Below are 22,847 nucleotides of genomic sequence, written 5' to 3' on the forward strand. Positions count from 1 at the left end.
CTGGTTGCATTCTCTTTTCTTAGCTGTATATTACTCCATTGTTTGGATAGTTGTATATTACTCCATTGTTAGTTTATTGAACCCATCTCCTATGGCAGGATATTTAGCTTATTTCCAGTCTTTTGCTCTTACCATTAGTGCTATAATGACTAACCTTGTGTATAGGTTTCTAGAATAAAGATGCTGGGTCAAAGGACAAATGCGTAGGATTTTTTCTAGAAATCAATGAATTCTATGGGGTTATATCATTTTGAATTTCCAGAAGTGATGTACGAAAGTGCCTGTTTCCCCAGCCATGCCAATAATATGATGTCAGTCTTAAAACCAGTAAGTGAAAAAATAGTATTGTACTTTTGTTTGAATTTGTATTTTTCTTTTGTGAGGGAAGTTGAGCATCTTGCTATATGTTTAAGGGACATTTGCATAATTGAACACGGTTCAGCATTTCATGTTGATATACTAGTCAGCAAGTTGGAAAGACAAGAGGAAATGGAGAACTGGGAAATTCTAAGAATATGATACAAGCATTTTATACCTCATTTACTTTCACTTCACATTAGCTACAAAGAAAATTTCCTAGTTTCCCTTTTAGCTAATGTGAAGTGAAAAGTAAATGAGGTATACAGTTTGGGTGAACATGAGTCCCATTAAAACTTGGAACAGGGGTAAATGTCGTATTTCCAAGAGAAGGAAAAGGTGAACGGACACTGGGGACAGTTAGCAGTTTCTGCTACATCATCTTCTTTTAAGAAAATCCTAGCTATTATCACAGCCCTATGTGATTTTTGTCTCATATTTCTTCTTTGTCCTCATCTCTTGCTATTCTCCCTCTTACTGGCGTTCTTGCTGTTTCTCCAAAAATCAAGCATCCTCTCTTGTGGGTCTACTTGCTCTTCCCTCTGCCTGAAATGTTCTTCCAGAACCCATGGCTCACTCTCAGAATTCTGCTCAAAAGTAAGCCCTTCCTTAAACACTAATGGTAATTAACATGCTCTCCATACCCAACCTTTTACCCTCCGTTGCTTTTCTTCTTAGAATTGATCATCTGTGTCAGTCGAGGAAAATGACGAGTCAAGTCTCAATCATTTTAGGAGATTTGTTTGCCAAAGTTAAGGACACTCTGGGAGACAAGTCTATGCCTTTCTCCGAAGATAAATTTGAGGGCTCCAAATTTAAAGGGGAAAGGGCGGGATATTGAGAAGCACACAGGTTTTCACATAAACAAAAGGGGGCAGAGGAAGAATGTGAGGAATCGCATTTTACATAAGATAACAAAATGGGGTAGGGGAACAATCAGATATGCATTTGTGTCTGCTGGGTGATTGCACCTGGAAAGACAAGCTATCAATTTGCATTGCTATGGTGAAGTTTTAACAGTTCACCCATAATCTCCCTGTGGGCAAAATATGGGGGAGGCATGTAGCCTTTCATCTTGTAGCCATCTTATTTAGGAACCAAAAGGGGGAGGCAGATTTGCATGACCCAGTTCCCAGCTTGACTTTTCCCATTGGCTAAAAGAGTTTAGAGTCCCCAAATTTAATTTCCTTTCACATCTGACATAATAAACATATCTTTGCTTGCCTAGTTTCTCATGTTTCCCCCTCCACAACTAATAATAAATGTGCCAGGCGTTGGCATAAGTGTTTGTGCTTTGAACATATTTAAGCTGAATTATTTCTCCCAACAACTCTATGATGTGGTGTATCATTCACTATTACCATACTATCACTACATAACAAACCTCACCACAACTATGTAGCTTAAAACAATAATCATTCATTATTTTCATGCATCTGTGGGCTGACTGAGAGTAGACTGATCAAGACTAGCCTTCGCTGGACTTGCCTCTGAGCTACAAAAGTCGGGTCCAGGCTGGTTCCCTGCATTAGCAAGCTAACTAGGGATGTTCTTCTCAAGACAGTGGCAGAGGCACAAGAAGGCAAGCCTCACCATGCAAAGACATTCCAAGCATCTGTTTGCTACTACACTTGATCTTAGCCAAAAGAAGCGATGCCTCTGTTTGTTATGTCTGTCAATATCCTATGGACCAAAGCAAGTCACATGGCCAGCCACAACTTTAATAGCACAAAAAGGTATAAGCATACTCTTTTCATGAAGGTGGGGTTGGGGGAGAGATATTTGCTAAAAAATAATCTCATCTACCATTTTTTTTTTCCTATTTCTGGTGAGGAAACTCAGGCACCTAGAAAATAGAAATGGAATGCAAATTCAGTTGGTATAGCTCCACTCTATTCAGTAGAAATCTAGCCTGTATCTCCAATATGAGGGTAGAAACTTAATCTGTTTTGTTTTCTGTTATATTTCCCAGCACCTAGAACAGTGCTTGGCACTTAGTAGGCATTCAGTAAAGATTTCTTAGACAAATGAATGAACTCAGCACAGCACATGGTACATAATTGGTACTTGATCAATGTTAGCTATTATTATTGAGAAAAAATACATAAAACTTGGGAACAAGGTAAAGCCATGTTCATTCACTGTCACATTGAAACATTGCTTCACCAGCCAATGAAAGGATTATTAATTATTCAGGGAAAAGTATCTTTTTTGGACTCATTAACTACTACTGATCAAAGTCTCAAACTCTGAAGTTATGTTTTTATTTACAGATTTTTGTTCAACACAGATGTAATTTATTTTGGAAAAACAAATTATTTTTTAAAAAACAAAGGATTATTTTGCCCTGTATGACATTAGTGAGTATTGTTTTGAACCTAGCAATCTGACTCATCCTGTCTTTCTCCAATGCTGCTAAATTTCTTTCTCGAACTGTCCTTGGAACTTACATCATTTTGTTGCTTTCCTCATTTATGAGTTAAATAAATCTTTGACATATCTTCATCTTATATTTCGAGTTACATATTTAACTTTTTGGAAATTGCACTTTAAAGTCAGCATTATTTAAAATTTTTTCCTGCTAGATTTGAAAGTGGTTATTCACTTTCAATTTAATTCAACTATTATTTACAGAATTCCTGGTTTTCTAGGTTACAGGGATGTGAAGCTGGAATATAAGAGGGGAGAGAAGGAACTGGTGATTGCTAGCCTTGTATACCAGCAACTGGGAGCCCCAAAGATTATTATGGACAATATAAAGCAGCCTTGACAGGTTAGAAGTCATTATCAAAGTTTTCCAAGGGCCTGTGTTATTTCAAGATTCTGATCATATAACTGGAAACTTGTCGATGGTTTTCAGGGGCAGTTAATATCCTGCAAAGAAAAAAATTGTTGAAGCCTCATCTTCTGGAAATGTCTATCAACATTCAGGTATTAAATGGATTATTGTGGGCAACAGTCCTTCAGTAGCCCCCATGGAAGGGGTGGGGATTGAAGACTTTAGTTTGAAATAAACAATTAACAAAGGAGACTTAAAAGTTGAGTTGAGGACTCCTCCTCAAAATTCTGGTTGCTTTAATAATTAGAATTTCCATAAGAGTCTCAACGAAAGCCACTAATGGACCGCAGTGAAATCCTATTTCAGTATCATGAAACTGTTTTTAATCTGAAGCTTTTTCTCTTTGACCTTTTTACTCTTGAATTAAATGATAAATCTATAGATTTTCGGAACATTTTGGAGATCACGAAAGGGCACTGTGCGTTCTCTTACTGGGTGTACTGAAGTTCCAGTAAGTTTCAGGTTGAGGATGGGAATCAGGAGGACTTCGAATACTTAGATCTTGGATTCCCACAACTAGGAAAGTTGAATTGCAGGACTGGCTCTTTTCTGGTAATATTTGGACACCTTGGGAAAGGTGAATAACAGCCTTCAACTTGGGCCCCGAAACTTCTCTGTTACTTATTTTTGTAACTTAGTTCCTTGCCCATAAAACAAAGACTGACCAGTCAGAGACTTGGCTTTCTACGGATTATGTCAACTAGTCAAGGTAAGTGATTAGCACGGACCTTGGCACAAGAGAGCACTGCTTCATCCAGAGCCTTAACCAATGCTGGGATCTCCACCAAGTGTCCAGTAGGCGAAGGAGCCGGAGGGCAGTGGAGCGAGCGCACTGGGGGCTCAGACCCACCCCGGACACGCGGCTTCTCGGCCGTGTTCGGGACCTAGAGCCCGAGGGCCTCTCCCCTCGGGCTTGGCCTTGGCGTCTACTGGGCGGTGGCGCGGTGCGCTCACTCCGCCCCCAGCGGGCTGGGGCGGGGACACCGTCCCCCGGGAAACGGGACGCGCTGCTTCTCCCAGGCCTTCGCTTCGGCAGTGCGAGGCTACAGCTGTGCGCAGTGGCGCGGCTGCTAAGTAGCAGCAGGTGGGAGACTAGGGTCTGCGCTCGCGGCGACCGCGGAGGAGGGTGGGCGCCTGCGGAGGTGTCCTCGCTCACTTCGGGGGCCCAGAGTCTCGGGTGAGGAGCCAGCCGGCCTCACGTTCCCTCGGACGGTTGCCCAATGGCAGCCCAGGTGGCAGCCCGGGAGGCGCGAGACTTCAGAGAAGCCCCGACCCTTCGCCTAACCTCGGGGGCCGGCCTGGAGGAAGTGGGCGCTGTGGAGCTCGAGGAGGAGGAGGAGGAGGAGAACGCGGAGGAGGCGGCGGCCAGGAGAGCGCGGAGTTTCGCCCAAGACGCGCGGGTGCGCTTCCTCGGCGGCCGCCTGGCGATGGTGCTGGGGTTCACGGAGGAGAAATGGAGCCAGTATTTGGAAAGCGAGGACAACCGGCAGGTTCTTGGGGAGTTTCTGGAAAGCACCAGCCCGGCTTGCCTTGTGTTTAGCTTCGCCGCCTCGGGGCGCCTTGCGGCTTCCCAGGAGGTAAGAGGCGACGGGCAAGGGGACCTGCCCATCCAACAAAACTACCCAGGAGAGACAGCCCAGTCGCGCCCCTTTGGATTCCCGCGGGGCGCTCACTCGGGCACTTTAACAAACTTGGCTTGAAGTCCCCATCCTGAGGCCCGCAGGACTCCTCCCCACGTGCACCCACTCTGCAGTTCAGCAGCTGCAGGTTAGTTTCCTAGGTCAGCAGTTTGTATCTGACCGAGAATCCCGCGTTGAGCCTGTTCGACCAGGATAACCCAAGAAAACCAGCGCTTTCTTTAGCTGCTTGGGTGTTAGGCGCAAGGTGGGCTTTCTGTGCCAAAAAACTTGCGTTTCAGTTGCTCTTGGGTCACTCTGGAGTCACATCCTTTAAAAAATGTGGTGCTTGGCAGAGCACACATAACTCGTCACGTATTTTGATTACGTGCCAACAACACTTCACCCCAGGCAAAAACATTAAGTCCTTAAAAAGGAAGGCCCATGCAATCTCCGCACACATGGGTGTTTACTGAACATTTAGAGGGAACAGTTCCCTCCTTTCTTCTTTTTCTTCCTTTTCTCTTTGAATTTCGATGATTTGTCCACTAAAAGGTTAACGTATCACCTAACGTACAGCACTTGTATTTAGTATTTTTCAAGTATGATGAGTTTGGAGCAAGATTGGCAATTTTTAAGTAGCGCAATGCTCAGTTTAACATGTTACACCGTTTTATCACTAGGTGTGGTCATTGTAATAGTTGGGAAATAGGATCTCAGAGAAGAAAGAGTAATAGGAAGGCTGCCTTATGGTATTGTGAATTTTGAATTCTTTTGTTTTAGGACTCTCCTAATTGTAACTTTAAAAAAAATAAGTTTGTCAGTAGACAAGGCGATAGAACACAACTCTAGTGTTACCTAAGTTAAATAGTTATTTTAATGTTCAATGGAATGACTCAGTAGTTGTGGAAATGTTAGCATGTTTTGGTTATACAGTTCTATTCTTTGATAGAAATACAAATTAACCTCTTGGGCCTGTCTTTATCTCAATTTGGCTTATTTCCAAACCAGGGAAGAGTATAAAAAATAATCCTTGAGGATTGAAACATTCTACATGCCTACGTGCTCCTTATTTGTTTTTAGTTATAAGATTTTTTTTTTGGTGTATAATGATCTGGTATAATTGGCATGCCTTTAAAAGGTGATATTTCCACACCAGTAATGCTGTGAAATGAGCATTATAAAAGAACAAAGAAAACTGTATACTCTCTGCATACTAGGGAAGAGCCGTAGAAGGACCTTGTTTATAGGGCAGGCAAGACGCCAGGTTTTGTTTCTTCTGCTAGCAATACAGCTACAAGTTGGATATAGTAAATCCTGCTTGTTAACAAGAAAACTACTTGAACTAATTATCTTGCTCTTGTTTTAGATTCCAAGAGATGCAAACCATAAACTTGTTTTTATTTCCAAGAAGATTACTGAAAGCATTGGAGTAAATGACTTTTCTCAAGTGGTTTTATTTGGAGAGTTACCTGCGTTGTCTCTTGGACATGTATCTGCTTTCCTTGATGAGGTACTGGCCTGTCTTTAATATTTAAAGCTTTCACTTATCTCCATGACATTTGGAATTATTTAGGACAACTCTGATAATTAAAAAAAGAAGAGCTAGGAGGGGAAGGGAAGGGGATGGGGGTGGTTTAAAAAAAAAAAAAAAAAAAAAAAAAGCTTGTAGAAGCCAGGAGTCTCTAGCCAGGTGGATGGAGTCATAACATCTAGACTGTTCCTGAAAGGAGCTCATGCTTACTGATGCTAATATTCAACAGGTGGCAATTGCAGGGATCATTCTCTCCCTTTCTTCCTTACAACACAATAGAAGCAAATAAAAAGCAACTTGAATAGGCTCTTGCACCTTAGCAGCAGGTTTTAAGCTTCACATTCAGAGTAGAGACAAATTTACACTTTGAAAATGAGTATTATCAGTTCCTTTTTATACTTGTTAGAAACTAACAGTTAAAGACTAAGATTCACTCATGGCAGATAATGGGAAAAGGTGATGAAAGTGTTAGAAATGGTTCTTCAAATTTCTTTTTCTCCTCTTAAAATAGAGAAATAGTCTTCAACCAGTGTTACTGACACTTTAATGTGCATAAGAACTGCCTGGGGATTTTGTGAAAGAGGTTGGCTCATTCAGTCTAGAGTGGAGCCCGAGGTTCTGCATTTCTAACCTGATGCTGATGCTCTTTGTTTGTGGCCTAGCTTTGAAGAACAAGTGCCAAATAACCAGGTTCCGTGGAACTAGAACCTGGCTCTCAAACTTCGCTGAACATTAGGATCACCTGGGGGAACTTTCAACACAATGCCCCAGGTCACACCCATACCAGTTAATTTAGAACGTCCTGAATGGGAGCCAAGTAGCAGCAGCAGTTCAAGATTCGCAGGTGATTCTAATGTACAGTGAGCTTTGGGAACCACTGGGTTAGATATCTGTCTACGAGGCCAATTTCTAAATCAGACCTCTGTAATCAGTGTAGTCCTGCCAAGGCCGATATTTAAGGTAGGAAAAATGCTGACATATTTCTTGCTAGTTATTTACCAGTCTCTCATGATCACACCTCTTCTACTTTTTGAGTCTCTTCTTCTGTCTTTTTGAAGGGAGGTATTTTCCTGCTGGAGTAACCAAAGTCTCTCACCCCTAACTCCGGTACCCTGCCTGGGTTTCTCTTCGCTCCTGTTGAATTTAATTGGCTTTAGCTGATTTCAGGGAGGTGCTAGGAAGACAATCTTTTAACTTCAGTACCAGGAACAATTTTTGGTATGCAGCAGGTGCTCAGATTTTAATTGAACTGAATCTGATGACTTTGGTTCAATATGAGAATCTAGACCACTGTCAACTGGAACTTGGAGGGGCAGGGCTACACTATGAAATTCTTGCTCTACTATCTGTGTCTGGCAACAGAAGATACAAGCCTTTTTCAAATTTCTCTACTCTTTCTTTATCTCAGTACCACGATCTGCTTAATATTCTGAAAAAGGTAAGCCTGCTCCTCAACATTACGATGTGTTTCCATATGTTGTTATTTGTCACTAGATTGTATTATATAATTATACTTAGCAAAAGTATATAAAATGTCATATGGTTATTTCTTTATGTATCATGTTGGCCCACATTTCAAAAGAAACAATAATTGTGAATGCTTACCAAGACATAAAGAAAATATCATTTGGTTCTTCTCAGTCAATATCTGGGCCCCATCCTTGGAAATTCCAATTTAAAAAATATAGAGGGGCCCAGGCTTCTGTATTTTGAAAGTGTTTCCTCAGTAATTGTATTGAATGGTTTAAGGACTGTCATAAAGAGAAACCCCACAGTTTAAAAAGAGAAACAGAAGGTAAGTAAAGAGATCCACAGCAAAGGCACATTTGCTCTTTTATCTATAGGTGTATATGTCCTGGTGAACCTTACTTTGGTTCATAGAGAAAGTTTATTTTTCTTACAAATGCAAAAACTACACAAACTGACAACTAAAATAAGACAAAACCTCAAATTAATTGACTTACTTTGTATATATTTGATAAAATTTATTGTAATAAGTACATCCCAGGTCTATTTGTTTTAAATGATATTTCTAGAGATACTTTAGCTGTTTGAGTTACTAATTGCTTTCCAGAGCATGTGGCTCAGAATTTCGTAGTGTTTTATCCACAGCTCATGACACAGACGTTAAGTTTTAAAAGAAGTTGGCTTTGTCATGGAATAATGTGAGAAACACATTTATCCTTCCAAACCCAAAGGATGGACTCGGAGACACGCAGTACAGCAGAAGCAAGACTTTTAATGGCAGTTTTGCAAGATCAGGTGTTTAGTAGGCAGGCACACCCGGGGCAGTTACAGCAGGTAATTTACCTCCTAGCATGTAAGCCCCTCTCCCAGTTCCTCAGTGGTTGAGTACTATGGGGTTACAATATACCTGGACATTGCCTAAGTTTCATTATGCCCCTTATAATGTTATACCCTGGCCCCCTTCCTCACTTAATTTTTGATTTCCCAATAACGAAACTTTCTTGCCTTTTATGGGCTGACTCCTCTTCTACATTCTGTTCGCTTATCATGACTTTCTACATGCATGAGCCATGAGGTTTGTCATATCCTCAGGCTGGCTGCCAGTACTTAGATTTATCATGCCTTGAAAATTGACCATATAAAATGTTTTCTCACAAATTCCCTCCTCTTTTCTATTTACTTTCTTTGGTTTTATTTTTATCTAAACCCTTTTGGTTCTTGAATCACTCTAAAAGTTGTTTACTTTTTTCCTTATAGGAGAGCAAGTTTAATTTGGTTTCTAATAGTAGCAGATTATTTTGCTAGTAAGTTATGCACATTTGTTTATTAATAGCTATTTTAATTTTTGTGCTAGTCCCCTTACACAGGGGGAATACGACATCCCATTGCTGTTAAGACTCCTGCCACAATTATGAGAGATGTAAGGATTGAACCTATCATACCTTTTCATTTTTTAAAGCAACCTTCTACCCAACCCATTAATGGGTTATTAATTTCAGCATTTTTTGCTAGTTTGTTGGCTAGGGTTGTTCTTGTAAAGCTTTTGTGATGGTGCCATCTGGGGCGGTATTCTTGGGAATGACAACACTTCCCACCCAGCATAACACATACACCCCCTTTTTCTGCTAGTATCATGTCTAGTGCAAGCCTGTTTTCTCAGGCTATTTGGCTGGTGGCATTTAACTGGCTAGCCACCCCTTTGAGGGCGTCCTTAGTATAACTGATGAATTTTTGTTGAACATAATAGATATAGTTAATTTAATCCATATTTGTATTAATAGTTGACCACCAAAAGAGTGCTAACTTAAACCCAGAGCTCTTTGGTTTTGGGCCTTAAATTTATTAGGCACCCCCCTAGGGACACCTACTGAGTTAACATATATATTGGGATTAAAAGAATTTGTCAAATATCTCCAATTTTGGTGGCCATATGTATTTTCGGGTGTCTTAGGAAATGCCAGAGTGAAGGCAATTGGACTAAAGCACAAGTCCTGATCCAACTGGACGGTAACAGGTTACAGAGGTTCCTTTTCCCGCAATACCACCAGACATTAGCCTGGGGCATATGGAAAGCTGGGTGATTGCCATTGCCTGACTCACTGGTGATGTTTAGGAAGTGGATACAAGTTGAGAGTTCTCCTATGGGCTTATTGAACTTTGCCCCCTGCCTAGAGAGGCAAGAGGAGTAGTTCATATTCCCTATGGAGAATAAGGGAATTGCTCTGGGATCTGACCTCCGCAATGTGGGAAAGAGCAACGACAGACTTTTTTTTTCTTTTTTTTTTTTTTTTTTTGAGAGGGAGTTTTGCTGTTATTGCCCAGGCTGGAGTGCAATGGCGCAATCTCGGCTCACTGCAACCTCCGCCTCCCCAGTTCAAGCAATTCTCCTACCTCAGCCTTCTGAGTAGCTGGGATTACAGGCACCACTGTGCCTGTCTAATTTTTTGTATTTTTAGTAGAGACAGGGTTTCGCCATGTTGGCCAGGCTGGTCTCGAACTCCTGACCTCAGGTGATACACTCACCTTGGCCTCCCAAAGTCCTGGGAATACAGGCATGAGCCACCGTACCTGGCCAATGACAGACTTTTATAAGTCTTATTTCCCCATGCATCCTTGTCCTGATATAGAGCCAACACAGTGCATTTCTTTAGGATTGGTATTCCATCCTAGAGGAAACAGAACCACCTGTGCCTGAAGTTGTTCCACAGCACATGCATAACAGTTATTCTTGTTGAGGGCTTGTACTGAAAATTTGACCCAGGCATTCATATTCCCATACTCTGTCTGGATTTCTAAGGTTTGCTTTAAATCCTTTACCTTAATTATTTTTACCTTTTTAGGGTCATTATTTGGTGAACTAAAGTGTTTATTAGGGTTTGGGGTTTGAGTAGTCCCAGGCAAATGGGGGGTTGAGTTTTTTATTAGTTTGAGAACAAATTGCCCTAGGGGTTTTTTCCCTGTGGTGTTTGCACCAACCCATATAACCAAGATTCTACTTTTGGTTCTTGGTTTAGAAGAGCTGGATTATCAATGGTGATGAGTATAGGATTGCATTTTAAATTCTGGCAGTTACTTGGTGGGGAGCCCTTGGACAGATGTAATTTATTCTTTGAGGGTCTCCAGGCTGGAGTTACCCACCCCATGTTTACTGTCCAACCCTGAAATTGGGTAGTCCACCATATAGTATGCCAGCTGGGGCAGGGTGATATTCTACTATAACCTGTATTTGGTTCAGGGAAAAGATATTTATCCACTTGAGAGAGCTGTTTCTGATTTTCCACATTCCCACAAGGTAAAACCTGGCAGGCATTAAATGTTATAGTTTGGGGTGCTACCGTCTTGGTTACATTAATAAGCAACCTGATTGGATAGGGAGGAGTCCCCTGCCAGTTTCCATTTTGACCCGCTCTTTGTATAGTAGCCCATCCCAGCCATATTAACTTCCAAAATGGAGCCAGCCCATGTTTTCTTTTTAGATTTTTCTGGGTTAACTTGAAGGGTTCCTTAGGTGACCTGTGCACTTTACATTCGGCTTTTTTTTCTCCCTTCCATTTTTTTTTTTAAACCACTCCCTTGACTTGAGTATAGTGAGTTCACCCCAGTTTAGCTGTTTGCACAGCCAGCTCAGTGGTCAGGAGCACTTGATAGGGACCTTTCCAGCTTAGGTGGAGCTTGTCTTCTTTCCAAGTCTTGGTCAGCACCAAGTTGCCAGGCTGGAAGTAGTGAGCCGTGAACTCAAGAGGTGAAGTTTGAGTCAGAAGTCCTTTTAACCTAAGGGATAATAGGGTGGAGTATATGGCCAGTATATAATTTCTTAAGAATTGATCCTTGGTTTCCATAGTAGGGAGATGTCTAGCTGTGCGCAAATATAGGATCTCATATAATAACTTGTAGAGGGATAATCCCAAGTCTTTTCTTGGAGCTGTTCTAATCCTAAGGAGTGCGACTGGGAGACATTTGGTTCAAGGCATTTTAGTTTTTAAGATTAGTTTGGTGATATGCTTTTGGAGAGTTTGATTCATTCTTTCTACATTTCCAGAGGAAGGGGGATGCCAAGGGGTGTGATAATCCCATTTAATTTGAAACCTTCCATAATTCCCCTTAACACCCTTGAGGTAAAGTGGCTCCCATTGTCAGGATTAATATTTTCCATGAGGCCAAATCTAGGTACAACCTGTTTTAATATTATTTTGACCACATTCCCAGTGCTGGCTATGGAAGGGGAAAGGCTTCCACCCAGCCAGAAAGGTGATTTACAATTATCAGTAAATTCTTTAGTCTTTCTGCTTTGGGCATTTCTGTGAAATCTGCTTGAATGCTTTCAAATAATCTTAGTCCTGGAGGTCTTTCTCCCATGGCCTGTTTTATAATCACCTTTTTGTTTGTCTTTTGACAAGTTACACAACTTCCACATACTTATTTAGTGAGGGTATAAATCCCTATACACACCCATAATTCCTAAGTATTGCATCACACAGAGCCTGGGGTCCCCAAAGACTCCCTTTGTATAATATAGATATTAGTTTTCTCATGGAGTTTACTTATTTCTCTCCCATCAAGAAGTACCCATTTGCCATCTTCAGTTTGACCCCTATCCTGTCTAATTCTTCCTTCTTCTCTCTGGTAAACTGGGGCCTTAATACTACCTTAGGGATGTCTGGGATCAGGCTAGTCTTCTAATTTCCTCGTCCAGGGAGGCTTGCTCAGCAGCGCCATCTGCAAGCTTGTTTCCTGTAGCTTCTGTAGTGTTTCCTTTTTGATGACCATTTACGTGAGCTATGGTTACCTCTGCTGGAAGCAGGAGGCTTTCTAAAACCTGTTTGACCAGTTCCCCATGTACCAATTCCTTTCCACTGCTATTTATTAGGCCCCACTCTGTCCAGATTTTTCCAAAAGTGTGTACCACCCCACAGGCATATTTAGAATCAGTATATACGGTGCCTTCTTGGGCTTTAAGGAGCTTTAGGGCCTGGTTAAGACCATATAATTCACAGGTTTGGGCTGACCAGCTATTAGGTAATCTACCTTTCTCACACAAGAAGTGTTTATTCCCATGAATGACAGCATGGCCATTATGTCTCTTGCCATCTATCACTTGGGACGACCTATCCACAAATAGCCTTATCCCATCATGTAGTGGAGCTTCCCTAAGGTTTGGTCTAACTTTTGTTTGGTATTCTATGATATCTAAGCAGTTCTGGTCTGATGTCTCTCTTTTTCTCCTCTCCTTTCCATAGGAAACCAGCTGGATTTAGGCAAATATTTGTTGTTATGAGCAAATAATTTTTTTAACTACTATGGCTTCATATTTTAGAGTCTGAGAATCTGTTAACTATCTCCTGGCTTTTGACTTAATATATTCCTGACCCAGTGTGGGTTGCTTACTGTTAGGGCCCCACCAAAGGTTAGCTTTCCACTCTCCTAGCAGCAGGGCTGTGGCAGCACTGCTTGTACACATTCGGGCCACCCCTGAGAGACAGAATCAAGAAGCTTGGAGGCAAAAGCAACAGGTTCCCTCTTCCCTCCCCAGGTTTGAGTGAGCACCCCAAGGGCCGCGCCCTGGTCCATTGTCACATACAGATGGAATGGTTTCTCTAAAGAAGGGAGGGCCAGGACCAGGGCTGTAATGAAGGCCTGCTTTAGCTGTTTTACTGCCTGAATTTCCTTTGGGACCATTGCAAGGGGTCGGGTTTCTCTTCTAGTAACTTGAGATACAGAATCTTTTTTTGAGCATGAGTTAATTTATTACATACAGTAGCCAGTTAAACCTAAAAATTTTTGGAGTTCTCTCTTTGTCTTAGGCAAAGGCAGACCCACTATTCCTGATATTCTTTCCGGGTTTATTCTTCACTTCCCTTTACTAATTAGGTGTCCTAAATATTTAACTTCTTTTTCTACAAACTGCGATTTGTTCTTAGAGACTTGCAATCCCCAATCGTCTATGAAATTCAGTAAGCTTATGGTGGTTTCTGATACCTCGGCCCTCTTCTCCCCAGAAATTAAAAGATTATCTATGTATTATAACAACTGGGTTCCCCTGGAAGGTTGGAATTTCTCCAGGACCTTTTCTAAGATTTGACCAAATACGTTTGGGGCGTCCATGAAACCTTGTGGCAGCACAGTCCAGCAGTACCATTATTTTCTCCCAGTTAATAGGATTTTCCTATTTAAAGACAAAGAGGTCTCTGCTCCTGAAGTCTAGGGACATGCCCAGAATACATCTTTTAGATCCACCACACTGAACCACTTATGTTCATAGGGTATCTTACTGAGGAGGGTGTAGGGGTTAGGCACCACAGGGTGGTAGGTCTGGACAAGTTGATATGTAGCCCTTAGATTTTGCACCAATCTCAACGACCCATTAGGCTTTTTGACTGAGAGAACTGGAGTGTTGTACGGGTGACATGCAGGGTTTTAATAGTCCATTTTTCATTAATCCCTTTATTACCAGCTGGAGATATTTTCTCCCTTCAGTATAGATGGGATTTTTTTTTTTTTTTTTTTTGCAAGCTACTTCTCTTGGTTGTTTTAGTTTAATTTGTAAGGGTGTGATTTTTAACCCTCGCCTGTTGCCTTTTCTAACCCAAACAAGGTTATTAATTTTCTTTCCTCCTCCTCTTTTGGGAGGCCCGTTATTACTTTTATTTGTCCTTCCTTTATTCCTAATCCTAAACCCAATCCCACAATCATGTTTCGACCCAGGGTGTTAGTTTCTGCTTTAGGAACATATAAGAGTGACCAATTTGTTTTGGTCCCAATCTAATTAACGTTTTCTTGAATATCAGAACCTGAAATCCCTCCCCTTTTACCCGACACTATCAGTTTTTCCTTAGAGAGTTCTGTACCCCTTGGTTGGTGACTTAGGGAGGAGGGATCCACACCAGTATCAACCAAAAATGTCACTTCTTCTCCCTCGGGTCCCACCTTCAGATTTATTCAGGGTTCCTGGTGGGTGGGACCTACTCAGAAGGAACTCCCCCCACAGTCTTCATCAACGGTCATGAGGTGGATCACCATTTCTTTTTTCCATTTAGGACATTCTTTTTTAAAATGCCCTGGCTTTACATACTTGTAACATCCCCTCATAGTCTTAGGAGCTTTTCCATGTATTTCATTTCTTTCTTTGTGTCGAAATCTGTCATTCGCCTTGTCTCCTTCAAGGAGGATCTTGATCTAACCTTTTTTTGATTACCTCTTCCACAGTGGAACCATGAGTTTCATTTTTATTTATGCATTTCTTCCTCTCTCCCTACAAAGACCTTCTGAGCCTCCCTTAGTAATTTCTTAATTGGTTTCTCATTCCATCCATTAATCCTTTGTAATTTTTTTTTAATGTCAGGCCAGCTCTTTCTTACAAAGTTAACTTTCAAAAGGCCTTGCCCTACTGGGTCCCCTGGATCTAATCTGGAGTATTTTCTTATCTAGTCTCTGACCCTGTGCAGGAATGCGGAGGAAGTTTCCTCTTTTGGTTTTTGTTGAATCTCCAATGCCTTTGAGACCTTTTGTGTCCCAGTAGTGGACTTTTTGATCCTTTTTATTATTAGTTCCCTGAGGTTCTGCATTTGTGTCTGTTCTTTGGGATTTTTTTTTTTTTTTTTTTTAGGGGAAATCTCACTCTGTTGCGCAAGCTGGAGTGCAGTGGTGCAATCTTGGCTCACTGCAACCTCCACCTCCCAGGTTTAAGTGATTCTCCTGCCGCAGCCTCCTGAGTAGCTGAGATTACAGGTGCGTACCACCATGCCCGGCTAATTTTTGTATTTTTTAGTAGAGGGGAGGTTTTGCCATGTTGGCTAGGCTGGTCTTGAGGCCCTGACCTCAGGTGATCCACCCATCTCGGCCTCCCAGCATGCTGGGATTATAGGCATGAGCCCTGCACCTGGCCCCTTGGGATCATTATTATCTCGTTTGGGATTGACATTTGGAAATTTTTGTTCAGCTGGCAAGATGTCTTGCCCAGCAGGTTGTTACCTCTCCCAGATGGTTATGGCCCCTCTCCTAATCATTCCCCTTTCTTTTCCTGTGAAAAGGATACTTGTGATAGATATCATTTCAGCCCAGGTATAAAAGCTGGGTTCTAGGAATTGGTTCAGCTGGTTTGCTAAACCCAGGGGATGTTTTAGAAGTGGTTTCATGTCCTTCTTGAAATTCCTAACTTCAGTACTTGTAAGAGGAGCATTTACAAAGCCAATCTCTCCCTGTCTATGGGAGCTTCCCTAAGAGGGAATATGCTAGATGTCTGCTGTGTGGAAGGGATAGGGAAGTTCTCAATATCCCTCTTACACTGTTCTAATTATTTTCTCAAATTTGGATAAGGATTTAAAGAGCAGTTGGTTCGACTCTGCCATGGTCTGCAGGTCTTTCTTCCTCTAACCCTCCTGCTGCCCCTTGATTTTCCTGTCCCCTATTTTGTGAGACACGTGGAGGGGGTACGGATGATAGGGGGTCCCAGGGCTTTTCACTGGGCAGGAACTTTTTACTAGGCTTTCTTTCTTCTTTGAAGGGGAACATGGGGGCTAATTCCTTGATCCAGCAGAGAGTGCAACCCATCTCCTCTTGTGAGGATGGGGTTTTATCATTCACATAGAGAATTAAAGCTTGGTACACCCAATTTTTATCTGAGCCAAACTTAGGCCACAAGACCAAAGGCTTACGAATGGGGTCTTTAGGCTAGATAAACAGCAACGCTTTATCATCTTTTGCCTTTCCTTGTCCCTGATTCAAGGGTTGTCACTCCAAACCTCATTCTTCCCAAAGGACTATCTGGGGGAATGTCAGAGGGAGTCTCTTTGGCTCCCTCTTTCCTTTGGCCCATAGGCCTAGAATTTCTGTCTCCCATTTTTGGTCAGTCTTTGTGTCCAAGCTTTTCCCTGTGTACTCAACCCCCCATTACTGGAGGTTTCTTGCACACCCCAATTGCTTTGCCTGTCTCTGGACATTTCCCTCATGGGAGAACAGAACTATGGATTGGGATTCGAACTCCGCACTTGCTTCATATCTATGTTATATGTCAGTTACACACACTTGACCTCTGAAAATGCCCAACCACCAAGGCAGTACTTATCGTCCAATTTTCCTCCCTTGGCTTGTGCGTGACGTTGCCTGGTTGCCATGGTGCCTGCTTTTCTCCCTGTGTTGCCTCCACTGCCTCCTGAATAAGTCTTGGGTTTGTTTATGGCCTCTGCAGGGATCCAGGACGCCTGGATAGAGTGGGCCACTTAAATTTTGTGGGACGTGTTTCTGCTCTCGACTGGAGTCCTTCTCTACACAGGCACAGAGATCCCAGACGGGCCCCCAAGTTTGTGAGAAACACATTTACCCATCCGAACCCAAAGAATGGACTTGGAGACATGAAGAACAGTGGAAGCAAGACTTTTAATGGCGGTCTTGCAAGATTGGGTGTCTGGTAGGCAGGCACACCCGAGGCAGCTACAGCAGGTCATTTATCTCCTAGCATGCAAGTTCTTCCCCCATTTCCTCATTAGTTGAGTACTATGGGGTTACAGTTCTCACAGACGGTGCCTAAGTTTCATTATCCCCCTTATAAGGTTATACCCTGGTCCCTTTCTCCGCTTAAGTTTCGATTTTCCAACAATGAAACTTTCCTCCCTTTTAGGGACTGACCCATTCTCTACATTCTGTTCACTTTTTGTGACTTTCTAGATGCACGAGCTGTGCGATTTGTCACATCTGCAGGCTGGCTGCCAGGATTTAGATTTACTATGCCTCAAAAATGGACCCTTTAAAATGTTTTCTCAGAATAGTAAATAGAGTGAAGTCTGAAACAGTACCCAGTACGTTAGAAATGTTGAATAACTTTAATTTTCTTTGAGCCTGACTTTTAGAAAAAGCTGTTGATATCAAGGATTTAATCTAGAAAACAGTCTCCCAGTAGGTAATGCATGTTCAGCCCAACAAATCTAAACTTTTTTCTTTCCAATTTTTATCTTAGATTCAGGGGGTGCATGTACTGGTTTGTTACCTGGGTAAATTGTGCATCATGGGAGTTTGGTATACAGAGAGTTTGTTACCCAGGTAATCAGCATAGTATCTGATAGGTAGTTCTTTAGTCCTCACCCTCCTTCCACCCTCCACCCTCAAGAAGGCCACAGTGTCTGTTGTTCCTTTCTTTGTGCCCATGTGTACTCAGTGTTTAGCTCCTAGTTATTAATATAAGTGAGAACATGCATGGCCAGGTGCGGTGGCTCGCACCTGTGGTCCTACCACTTTGGGAGGCCAATGTGGGCAGATAACTTGAGGCCAGGAGTTTGAAACCAGCCTGACCAACATTGCAAAATCTCGTCTCTACTAAAATACGAAAACTAGCTGGGCATGGTGGCACATGCTTGTAATCCTGGCTACTCGGGAGGCTGAGGCAGGAGAATTGCTTGAACCCAGGAGACATGGAGGATGGAGTGACCCGAGATCTTGCCACTGCACTTCAGCCTCAGTGACAAAGTGAGACTCTGTCTCAAAAAAAAAAAAGTGAGAACATACAGTATTTGGTTTTTCTGTTCCTGTGTTAATTTGCTTAAACCTAAACTCTTCAGCCTGTTTGCAGAGTTCTTAACAAACTACCCCTGCCTTCCTCACAGCACAAGTATTGCCATTTCTCTCAGGGGTACTGGCTCTATTTCCAGGATGGTCAAACTGGCAGTTTCCTACAAGCACCATACTCCCTGAGTCCCCATGCTTTTTATCAGTGTTCTAATTTCTGGAATGCTTGTTGTCTTACTCTATTCAGGTTGCTATCACAAAATACCACAGACTTGATGGTGTATCAATACTGGACATTTATTTCTCACAGTTCTGGAGCTGGAAGTTCAAAATCAAGCCAGTAGTGAATTCGGGTGTCTGAAGGCTGCTTCATGGTTTGTAGACGGCCCCTTCTAGCTGTGTCTTCACATGGTGGAAGGGGCGAACAAGCTCCATTGGTCCTATTTTATAGAGACACTAATCCCATTCATGAGGACTCAGCCTTCATGACAAATACACCTCCCAAACACTCCACCTCCTAATACCATCATTTTGGGGGTTAGGATTTCAATATATGAATTTTCAGAGGACACATATTCACACCATAACACCTGCCTTGCCCTGTTCTTTCATCTTAAAGATTCAAACCAAGTAACAACTTTTCTGGCAAGTCTTTCTTAATACCATTCTCTCCCAGAGGCAGATATTTCTCCCGTGTTTTCATATGCATCCTGGACATACCTCTAATCATGGCAGTTCTTATCTTGACTATCATAGTTCCAGGATGTCACCTACTGAGCTCACTGAGGGCAGGGACTATCTTGTACTAATCTCTGTATTACTAGCTTGACATGTAATGGGTGCTAAGTAGGAAAAGGTAATAATAATATTTGGAGACATTTGTTTCAACACCATTCAAAAATGAAAGTGAATTTTCAGCTTTTTAGTTAACTAGAAGATTGTATCGTCAAACTAAACTCTAAAAAGGTAGAATAAACATTTTCTGAGCATTTTGGCTAATTCAAGTTTTATAGTAAAATGTTTATAAACTGGACAGATTATACATAGATTATATCAGAAAAATGAAAAAATGTTTAAAATGAGTAGATACTTGAAGGGAAAGCAAGAAGAGACCAACTTCATTAATGCAGCATTCTCTTATTAATTACATAATATATGCCAGGCTCTAGAAATAGGAAAAATACTTTTTCAGAGTTTTCACATAGTTTCATTGATGTTTCCCGTTTCATGGTAGAAGGAGTTCTGAATAAGGTCCATGTGGCTGAATAAACATCTTTCTGACTACCCAAACTTTAATCCTCTGGGATGCCACCTAGGGCTTGAGAAGATTAATTTACTTCTAGCTTCCATATGATTCAGAAAGATTGTTTTCATTAATGTGCCTGCCAGTGTGCTCAGTTTGCATCATGAGGGCAGTTTACCTACTTGACATAGCTGCTTATTTCATGCAGTGTTTGAGTTATTGGGAACCTCCACAAATGTTTGATAAATGGGTAAATGAATGAACAAGCAGTATGCTAATTCCACTTTGACAGAATTTATGTCTAATTGATTAAATCTAAATGGGTCACTGACTTTATCCTCTCTTTGTAGATTTGATATCATTGGCTGATATTTATGAAATTGGACAGTTTTGTTGCCAATTTTGTACAAGAAAATCTTTGAAGGAATACATTGTCTGTAAATTAATTTAACTGCTTTTAACAATGTTTCTCTTTCTCTAGATTTTAGTGCCAGTTCTTTCTAATAAGAACAACCATAAGTCCTGGTCCTGTTTTACTTCACAAGATATGGAATATCACATAGAAGTCATGAAAAAGAAGATGTATATTTTTAGGGGCAAAATGTCTAGAAGAACTCTTCTACCAATTCCCACTGTTGCAGGAAAGATTGATCTGGATCAGAATTGTTCAGAGAACAAGTACGTAACAGTACAATATATACAGGATATTAAAGTGGAGAGCCAGGCCAGCACGGTGGCTCACGCCTATAATCCCAGCAATTTGGAGGCTGAGGTGGGAGGGTTGCTTGATCCCAGGAGTTCAAGACTAGCCTGGGCAGCATAGTGAGATCTCATCTCCACAAATAAAATAAAATGGAAAGTCAGCATACCCATTTAATATCATACCCCTAGCAAACCCATTAGCAAATAGAGAATTACAGCTACATCATATTTTTAAAATAAGTGCAGAAACACCATGTGAATTATTTCCTTTTGAAGTATGCTTTTAAAAAGCAAATTATACAAAAAGCAAACTGTAGTAATTGCCATGCCAGTAACATTATTCCTTTAGTAAAATAGTTTTTGAGGATATAATTCTTTAACAGTGTTTTTTGAGGTTAGAGTTATGTCACTGACAGAATAACGTAACCCCACAACTCAAATCAAGACCATAAAAATAATGGATTTTCAAGAATTTATTTTTAGGAAACTAGTTTATGGATGCCTAAAATAACTATTAAAGTCTATGTCTTTGGATAAAATGATTCATCTTTGAATTATTTTATTATCTTAATGTTTGTAGGCCACCGTCAAATGAAAGGATAATACTTCATGCAATTGAATCTGTGGTTATTGAATGGTCACATCAAATCCAAGAAATTATAGAAAGAGATTCAGTGCAGCGTTTGTTGAATGGTCTTCACTTGTCTCCTCAAGCAGAACTAGATTTCTGGATGATGAGGAGAGAAAATCTGTCATGCATTTATGATCAAGTAAGTAGATAGCCCTAGAAATTGTAAATTAAATTAGCAAAGTCTCCTGAGCTGCAATGACCAATAGTTTTAAAGATTTAACACACTGTCTTTGTATAATTTACTGGTCTGCCCTCTTTTCTTAATCCAGAGTTCTGTATGTGTGGTGTGCACTTTTGACATTAATTTAAAGTAACTTTGCCTTTCTGAGAATATTTTGACAGCATTTGAGATGATTGGAAATATTGTGCTACCTTGGAAGAGCAGTACTTACCCAGGGAAGTGTTGAAGACTGGAAAATTTAATTAGTCAACTTAATTGATTTGGGAAGGAGTGAGGTCTTGCTTGGTAGAGAGACACAGCTTTGGAAAGACTAACTTTGGTTCCTCTGCTGGGTGCTTGCCATACAAATTACTTACTTAAGGTTCTAAAAGTTAAGACATCCATTCACGTGTCTTTTGGAGATTTTCTGAAACAGAAATTTTATATGGAAAAATTAATATTTTACATATATAATATATTAGGTTCTCCAGATGGATCAACTAATAGGATATATGTATATATGAAAGGGAGTTGATTAAGGAGAATTGACTCACAGGATCACAAGGTAAAATTCTACAATAGGCCGTCTGTAGTTGAGGAGCAAGGGAGCCAGTTGTGAATCAGTCTGAGTCCCAAAACCTCAAAAGTAGTGAAGCCAACAGTACAGCCTTCAGTCTGTGGCCAAAGGCCCAACAGCCCCTGGCAAACCACTGGTGTAAGTCCAAGAGTCCAAAAGCTGAAGAACTTGGATTCTGATGTTCAAGGGCAGGAAGCATCCAGCATGGGAGAAGGATGAAGGCCAGAAGACTCAGGAAGTCTGCTTTTCCATCTTCTCCTGCCTGCTCTATTCTTGCTGCTCTGGCAGCTGATTAGATGGTGCCCACCCAGATTGAGGGTGAGTCTGCCTCTCCCAGTCCATTGACTCAAAATGTTAGTCTCCTTTGGCAACACCCTCACAGACACACCCAGGAACAATACTTTGCATCCTTCAATCCAATCAAGTTGACACTCAATTATAACTATCACATATAATAATATATATCCAAATTTAAAAACCTAAATGCAAAATAAAATACAAGGCTAAGAAAAAAATGTATTTTTAAAATTATTTTCAACTGGAAACCAGATATAACTTTGAGTGTTAAATACTGTATCACTTGTGAGTGAAATGGAATTTAAATATTTTATTACAGAATGCATGTATTTAGTAATCGAGTTTATATTTATTAAAGTTCTTCTTTTTTTCCTTTAACTTAGCTTCAGGCACCTATTGTCCTCAAAATGGTTAAGATCCTGACAACTAAACAAAGCAGCTATTTTCCTACTCTGAAGGACATTTTTCTGGCTGTGGAAAATGGTAAGACTCTTGTTCCTCAGCCTGGCATCAGTATCACCATCTGCTCATGATCCAGCCCCTGCCTGCTCGGCCTTGATATTTACCCTTCCGCCATGTTCGTGGAGTGATTGCTCTTGGCTCTTCTAATGATAAATTCATCTCACCCTTTGTACTATATTCTCCACCCATACTAAACTACTTTTAGTTTATCTGGTATATAGTAGTACCTGCCAAAATGGCTCCAGATTGAAATTTTAATTAGAATGTTTGTGGAGGAGTGAGGCCTTCATTCAGAGGAAAAAAAAAAATAAGTCTGGATAGAGGTTTTCCAATCAACAGATTGGGCTATGGTGAGTCTAGTTATTCATCAGTTCAGTTCTCTGAGTGTGCTTGGTAACCAGTTATTTAACTTGCAAACACTCAAAGCCATCATTGAAGTTTTGGTGAAGATTAAATGTACAGAGTGGA

The 22,847-nt window shown here is 41.1% G+C and overlaps 1 protein-coding gene across 1 annotated transcript in view; it reads left to right on the forward strand.

Annotated features, from left to right (window-relative positions):
* Positions 1–4,227: 4,227 nt before the first annotated feature.
* Positions 4,228–22,847, forward strand: part of DNAH11 (dynein axonemal heavy chain 11) — a 363,428-nt gene continuing 344,808 nt past the window's right edge. The window contains exons 1-5 of the mRNA XM_063815260.1: positions 4,228–4,773; positions 6,182–6,325; positions 20,032–20,228; positions 20,833–21,022; positions 22,301–22,400. Coding sequence (XP_063671330.1) covers positions 4,417–4,773; positions 6,182–6,325; positions 20,032–20,228; positions 20,833–21,022; positions 22,301–22,400 — 988 coding nt within the window. The 5' untranslated portion in view covers positions 4,228–4,416. The remainder of the gene's footprint in view (positions 4,774–6,181; positions 6,326–20,031; positions 20,229–20,832; positions 21,023–22,300; positions 22,401–22,847) is intronic.

The sequence above is a fragment of the Pan troglodytes genome, chromosome 6, assembly GCF_028858775.2.
Source record: "Pan troglodytes isolate AG18354 chromosome 6, NHGRI_mPanTro3-v2.0_pri, whole genome shotgun sequence".
Lineage (NCBI taxonomy): Eukaryota > Metazoa > Chordata > Mammalia > Primates > Hominidae > Pan > Pan troglodytes.